This window comes from Caenorhabditis briggsae (assembly GCF_000004555.2).
Source record: "Caenorhabditis briggsae complete genome, chrX, whole genome shotgun sequence".
Taxonomy (NCBI): Eukaryota; Metazoa; Nematoda; class Chromadorea; order Rhabditida; family Rhabditidae; genus Caenorhabditis; species Caenorhabditis briggsae.
In genome coordinates, this window is record NC_013491.2 from 16,571,264 (window position 1) to 16,578,756 (window position 7,493).

The 7,493-nt window shown below is 34.9% G+C and overlaps 3 protein-coding genes across 3 annotated transcripts in view; 2 read left to right on the plus strand and 1 right to left on the minus strand.

Annotated features, from left to right (window-relative positions):
• CBG22734 overlaps positions 1-1,020 on the plus strand; it is a gene marked incomplete at both ends in the record, with an annotated part of 1,411 nt that extends 391 nt beyond the window's left edge. The window contains 4 exons of the mRNA XM_002645442.1: positions 33-139; positions 188-330; positions 803-862; positions 912-1,020. Of these exons, the coding sequence (XP_002645488.1) occupies positions 33-139; positions 188-330; positions 803-862; positions 912-1,020 (419 nt within the window). The remainder of the gene's footprint in view (positions 1-32; positions 140-187; positions 331-802; positions 863-911) is intronic.
• Positions 1,021-1,231: 211 nt separating this feature from the next.
• On the minus strand, positions 1,232-2,051 carry CBG22733 (the record flags this gene model as incomplete). The annotated part of the gene is made up of 4 exons (XM_002645441.2): positions 1,232-1,415; positions 1,462-1,562; positions 1,722-1,818; positions 1,864-2,051. The coding sequence occupies 4 exons, from the start codon at positions 2,049-2,051 to the stop codon at positions 1,232-1,234; spliced, it is 570 nt and encodes a 189-aa protein (XP_002645487.2).
• Positions 2,052-5,072: 3,021 nt separating this feature from the next.
• On the plus strand, positions 5,073-5,876 carry CBG22732 (the record flags this gene model as incomplete). Its single annotated transcript, XM_002645440.2, has 4 exons — positions 5,073-5,260; positions 5,306-5,402; positions 5,540-5,646; positions 5,693-5,876. 4 exons carry the CDS (start codon positions 5,073-5,075, stop codon positions 5,874-5,876), a joined length of 576 nt encoding a protein of 191 aa, XP_002645486.2.
• Between the last annotated feature and the right edge of the window lie 1,617 nt (positions 5,877-7,493).

Genomic DNA, 7,493 nt, shown 5'->3' on the forward strand with positions numbered 1-7,493 from the left:
CTCCAAAGGAATCAAATTCGAGACTTTTGCAGTAAATGGGGTCGGGTCGGAATACTACGACCCACTGCTCTCGGTCTTCGATTATTCAGAGAAGAACTCCGAGGAGGACTACGAAGCAATCGTCATCTGTGCTATAGAAGTGAGAAAACAAATAATTATCCACAGTTTGAAATCATTTTATTTGCAGAAACTCCAACTCCACAAGCCGCCACATCCACCAAGCACGGCTATGAGGTGCCTTTGCAACCAGTCCGGCTGCAATGTCCCTGAACCACTCGAGGAGTTCTTGAAGTTCAATCGCAATGTATTCCCCCTATTACAGGTTTTACGGTATGTCAGATTATTTACAAAAACTCGTTAAACATTATTAAATGCATTATTTAGTTTTCCAAAGCGTGTTTTCCAAAGAAAGTACTGATCAAAGAGTTTTCCAAAGAAAGTACTGATAAAAGAGTGCAAAAGTTAATCATATGAGTTTATTGAAGCTAACTCAAGGTAAGTCGAAAATATAGTAAATATGGCGAGATACATTTGAAGTTTTTCACATTTATTTACCATAAATAGAACTTTAATTTCTTAGTTAGCAAGATTTTATCATGACTCCATCCAAAAAAGTTATTTTGCTTCAACGGGTCGCGAATGTTAACTCAGAACTCTCATCTGCAGTTTGCGCTTATTCGGTTTTCAGCCCTGTACCTCATTTGCATGAATCTGTATGAAACAGTTGTTCTCGAAAAAAGAGTACGAAACTTATCGGGTAATTCTTTCTTTGAATTCCTGTCATATTATTTAAATTTTTCAGAAAAATGAAATTCAGGTCAACTTTTAATGCCAAGTGGTTGGGAAATATCGCAACAAACTGGTAATTTTTTGTTAAAAATAAACTGAATTTTTGAAAATTTTGTTTCCAGGAATCGAAGAAAACAACTCCTATTTTCTGAATTATTATCTTATTTTATTTACATTTCAGGCAGATCCTCTTCTCTCGTATTCGTCCCGATTCACAGCGACAAAACTTAAAAATCTAATTCTCGATTTTTCAAAAAAAAATTTATTCAAGAAACTAAAAGAAAATACCAACTACGAGAATGGATTTCGAAGAATAAGAAATATAAATCTGATTGGAACTTTGCTGAAAGTCCAAAAAAATACTAATTTCGTTGGTTCTGTTCAAATATAAAACATGGTTCATTATTGTGGGATCCAAATCAAATATTGAAACTATATGATTTTAGGGGAATCTATCTTTGTAATCCTCCAACTCCTCTTTCGTGAACCGGCGACTGTCGTCTTTGTACAGATTGGGGTGGGTACTTTTACTAACCCATTTGAACGAGCTGGTATCAATAGGTCCGTTGTGGTAATCAGGGTAACTTGTGACTGACAAATTCAATGAGTATTGAGTCATTACAAACCTGAAAAAAACGTAAATTGAAGTACAACACGTTGTAATTCCCTCACCGATTTCTCATAGACACTGTCGGCAAAGCACTGGTCATCTGCCAGATGTTTCTGATTCTGGTGCAGTCGTGGAAAATCTGAACTCCGGGTTCATAATGCTGCTGAAATCGGAGTAGAATAAATTGATTTCAGTTCTAATTTTTTAAAATATTTAATCTGAAAAAATTTCTAGGTCATACACAAGGCGATAGCCAAATTTAAAAAATTGTATTTTCGTTTTCTAAAACTTCTATAATGAAAATTCAAAAATATAGACTCACCCCAGGTCCATCACCGCCTTTGAACACAACAGCCGCATTATGATACAGCACTCCTGTGTCCGTGCATTGTGTTGGAACTTTCTTGATCATATCGTCTCTGAAAAAAAGAGATTTCCAGTCATTCTCTCTTAAAAGAACTCACCCGACGGCGTCGATTTCAATATAAACGAGATATGCACAGAAGTGTCTGAATGATTGACAATGAAGTGCACCGTCATAGCCTACGACAGTCTTCGAGTCGTCGGAGAGGAAGAATAAAGTGTTGGAATCGATTGATTCCGCGACGACGTGGATGAGAAGAAACAGCGGGACAAACAAAAGGAATCTCATGATTGCTTTTTTTACCACGGACTTATTTTCCTGAAAGCCATATGAATTTTTGAACCAAGTTATTTTTGAGGAAGAAACGAGAACCTTGGAAAAATGGAAAGAGGACCAGAGTCATAGATTAGGAAATGAGCATAAAAAGTTGTATCTGCGGAAATGAGATTTTACTAAAATTATAATTTTTCTTTATCTTCTCATCTTTGGATTCTTAACAGATCAAGAACATGATGCTCAGTAGTTCAAAAACGTATAAGAAGAAAGAAAAAGAAAGAAGGGAATTGTGGCTGTCCACTTTATGTGCTTCGAGTTTCCCCAGTCCCGCCGAACTTTTCTCTTACACTTCTCTTTTTTTTTTTGCTCGTTCTCTCTTCTAAGAATTTCGAGAATTCTCAGAAGAGTTCGTCGAACACACATGCATTTGACAGAAAAAAAGAAAACGAAAGGAAAAATACACTTTTAATGCTTGGAACGTGTGTAATATTTAAAGGGGACTTCGATCGAAAAGTTAAACTAAGATGTGTAGAAAAAAACCTAGCTCCAGATAGCAACGAAGAAGAATTGAAAGTTGCAAATTTTTCAACATCAAAAAATCGCTCGAAAAGAACAATTTCAGAAAGTTCGGGAATGTTTCTGAATTTCCGGCATAACTGACTTTTCTAGGTATTTTCCAAAGAAGTGTTAGGAATTTAAAACTGAGTTTTCAGTTTTCCGAGTAATGCAAAAATGATTCCAGAACATCCTAGAAGTTTCCATTTTGAGATAATCATTTTTTATCAGAGTCTCCTTTTAATTCAACCTAACGAAATTTTGAATCTCAAAAAAAAAACGGAGAAATCAACACTAAATTGAGAGCTGTAATATTGAGGCCGTTTTCATTGAAAATCAAGATAAGTTCTAAAATCTTTCCTCACTGGGCATCCTGTACCCCAGAAAAAAAATTCAGAAAATTCAAAATTCAAAGAAAAAGAAAATTCAGGCTGGAAATTAATATAAACATTTAAAATATTTCCAAGGACCAAAAATAATCTAAGGACCAACAATAATTCTAAGGACCAAAAAAATTAATGGCCGAAATAAACAACTAGAACCGATTTTTTGAATGTTTTGGTCACGCAATTTCTTGACTTTTTAAATGATTTTTCAGATGTTTTGTTGTTGTTTGGCGCGTTTACATTCTTACCATTGCGAATTCGATATGGAATCATTTAGAGCCTTGTCTATTCATCAATTCGTTTGTATTCATAATTACTATTGTATTAGTTGTAAACAAATACCGTAAAAACCCTAATTTAACCAAGTCGTTCTATTTTTTAATGTATAGCTGGGAGAGCGTTATATTAGATTCAGGAATTGAAAAAAATTGTTTTCTAATTATTACATCTTTTTGAAAACCGGATTTCTATTTTTGGAATGCTAGAATTTCACAACACTCGAAATTTCGAAAATTAAAAATTCTGCGTTGTAATTTTTTTAAATATCAGATACCCTGACCTCCTGAGACACTTGTAAATCTTAATTTCTGAATTAGAAATTCCATTAATCAGTTAACAAGAACTTCAAAAACTAAGAGTTTCAGAAATCGCAAAAATCAATTTTCAATTATCCAGAATTTCTCAATTATTGAGAAATTGAAAAAGTGTGCTTTAAATAATTCCCTCCTAGTTTTCTAGTAAGGTCTCTTCTAAAATAGGAGTCCACATTGAATGCCCATTGACTACAACGTTTTTTGAACTGTACTTTGAAAATCGAAAACTATTAGGATGCGAAACATTTTTAAAAATGGAAAAAAGAACAATAAGAAAAGCAAAAACTAATTTTAAAACATAAATCAAATAAAATAGGTGAACTTGTGTGTGAAGAATCTTCTTGGTGACCTTATCGGTTGGAGGCACGATTTTGAATAAAATAGGTGAAAACAAGACACTGCAGCATTTTGGGATCATTTGAGGATTTTCAAAACTATGTCCCTGACACATTCTGAAACCCGACGTTTATTCTTGAAACGCCAGAATATATTTTAAACTTTCGTTAAAGGAGGCCCGACACCAAAAAAAAAGTTTTCCTGATTTTTTGCATAGAGAACCCCCACGAGGGGTTGAACTCATGACAGGCAGCTCAGGGGTACAGCGCCACTACCGGCTGAGAGACGGGGGCGCTTGACGACCAATGGTCTACATAAGCGTGGCGCGATTTCATCCCCCGAACTGTCCCCCTAAATTTTTGCTGTCTCGTCTCCTTTAAATCAAAGAGCGAACATTTTCTTGGATTTTTATGTTTTTTCATTGTTTCCATAGAGTTTTTAATCAAGTTTTTCTATTCAAAACGTCAGCAATAATCTTTCGTCGTTATTTTTCATGTGCATTGCTTATCCGCCACTCTGCGATTTCTGAGAAAAAACCATTACTTTTTTCTTGTCTTGCGTCATTGAAAAGTTATGATTTTTTCCAGAATGTGTAATAGCGTTTGCAGCTGACTTTTGCCGCCAGGAATTCATGAAAAAATGAGAAGAGAGAGAGAGAGATAGAGAACCATCAAAAAGAAGGGGCCGAACGAACAAAAAAAAAAAGAGCTGGAGGCAAAAAAAAGTTCGTCGAAAAGAAGAAAAGTGAGCTCTGATCAAAGTCGTCGGCGAAAAGTGAAGCATAAAACTTTTTGAACCTAATGTTCTCTTTTTTTCTCTTTCAGGATTTATTTACTCATTTTCTTAATTTGTTAAAAATTCAAAGATAAGTAGAAGAGGAAAAATTATATGTTAGTAAAATCTCATTTCTCAGAGTTCGATAAAGCATAAACTTTGCAGTTTGAGCTATGTAATAATAAAATTGAAATCTCCCCTGCCTACAAAATGAATATTCTAGTTTTGAAAATGTTCCGTAAATACAATTTTTCTGCTCATTACCTAATCTATGACTCCTTCCTCTTAGATTTTTCAAAGGTTCTCGGTACTCCTTTCAAAATGGTTTGGTCTCTTGAAAACACAAATGACTTTCAAGGAAATAAAATCGTGGAAAAAAAAATAATATCATGAAATTATTTTTCCTTCTCCCGCTGGTTCTTCTGAACCAGATCGTCGCGGTATCGATCGATTCCAACACGTTGTTCTTCCTCTCTGATGACTCGAAGACTGTCATGGGCTACGACGGAGCTCTTCTTTGTCCACAATTCAAGAATTTTTGCGCTTATCTTGTTTATATTGAAATTGACACTGCCGGGTAAGTTTTCATAAGAGGTAATGACTAGGAATCTCTTTTTTTCAGAGACGATATGCTCAAACAAGTCCCTACGCAATGCACGGACACAGGAGTTTTGCACCATAATGCGGCTGTGGTTTTTAAAGGCGGTGATGGACCCGGGGTGAGTCTATATTTTAAAATTTTTTTTTGGAAATTTTTTGAAAACGAAAAGAGCATTTTGAAATCTGGTTTTTTTGACAAATAATTTATTAAAAACAAAGAAAAAAACAAAATCAGTTTATTTTATGCTGATTTCAGCAAATTTACTACGAACCCGGAGTTCAAATTTTCCACGATTGCGTCCAGGGAGACAGGTTCATCTGGCAGATGACTCATTCTTTCCCGCCAGTTGCAATGCGGAATCGGTGAGTGAATTACAACGTGTTGTATTTCATTTCAAGTTTTTTTCAGGTGGGTCATGAAGCAATACGCGCTAAACTTGACCGTCACAAGTTATCCCAAATACCACAACGGTCCAATCAATATCAGCTCATTCCAAGGAGTCAGTAGAGCCACCCATCCGAATCTGTATAGAGACGACAGTCGCCGTTTCACACGAGAGGAGTTGGTGGATTACAGAGATAGATTCAGTTAAAATCATAAGATTGTGGTATTTAATTTTGATGATGTAGAATGGTATCATGTATTTTTTTCAAATAGAATCAAGGAGATCAGTTCCAAGTCTTTTAAAAAAGTTTCAGTCAGATTTAGATTGTTTTTCTTCAGAATAGATTTTTGTATTTGCTGTGCTCTTTTGATCTCTTGAATAAAGCAATTTTTCAAAGAATAACAATATTCTAAAATTTGAAAAAATAAGGAGCCAGAATAATTGAGTTCCTCGGTTTAAATGAACATATATTTTCAGTAAAAGCAAATGATTTCAAGCCATTGTATCAGATTTTCAAAATTGATCTGTTCCGCCGGACATTAATCGAACTGTACATTTCAAGAATCCTTGTCACTATATTATAAAACAACTTTTTCGGAAAAAAAGTCTTACGAGTTTTTAGGCTTTTAACATCCGGCAAAATACTCATCTCAAAATTCAGAATCACCGAACTTTAATTTTTGGGTAGCCGAATTTCACTTACTTTTTTGTATTAGACGTTTGTAAAGTTTGGGAATTCAGGAACACGAAAACCTTTTTTTTCAGTCTTTAATCTTTTTGAAAGCCTGATTTTCAGATTTTATATTTTGGAATGTTAGAATTTCACAATACCTAAAAATTTTTTAAAGTTTTAGATTCTGCTGTTTATTGTTTGAACCCCCAGTTAAATCATAAAGAACCAAATTTTCCTGAAAGATTACACTTTTTGCTGAACAAAAATAACGTTTTTCTATTTTTCCCGCTATCCATCTAACCGAAATTCAGTTGATTCATTCAGTTTGATTCGAAAACTACTAGAAAACATGTACAGCAACCCGGAATGTTGTGGTTATCCTAAAACACATCAAATATTAAAAATTATGTTAAGCCTGGGAAAATGAGGAAAAAAAAAACTTTTTGGACTAACTAAGTTTTTTGTATTACAATGTCATACACCCTGCACGAATGATCATACCAAATATGAACATTTTCCTACTTTGCGCGTCTGAATCGACTTCACGTGTTTGATATATCGACAGGGGCCTCCGTCGCAGAAAAGGCGCGTGTTTCAATAAGAAAACGTCCATTTTGGGCAAAAATGTTCTCTCCCCCCTGTTCATATCCTCTTCTCTTAAATGCGGATTTGCCTTGCCCATATATGTAACGCGAGAAGACACATGCAACACTCTGCGATAAAATTAATCCTTCATGGGTGGCAATCAACCTCAAATTTGTTGTTAAAATTACTAAAATAAACAAAAATAGAGTATCAGGATACATTCTCTATGTTGACTAGTTAACAAAATACCTAAGACAAAATTTAACATTTTCAGCTATGTGAAATTCAAAAGTTCCCAATCATAGTAGTGTTTTTCAATTTGATCATCCAGCAAGAATCGGTAAAATCCAAAATTTTTTTTAGGGAGTTATCAGTCCAAGTTCTCTAATGGGGTTATTCAGTGAGAAGCAATTCATTACATGCTGGTTTTTTCCTTATGCAGAAAGCAGAAAAACCAGCAATTTCGCTGCGGCCGCGCCAGCAAAAATGCTGGAGTTTTCTAGGACTCGTCCTCCTCCTCGTGGAGTACACGACAAAAGTCGGAGCGAGACCCAACCTGGAAATTC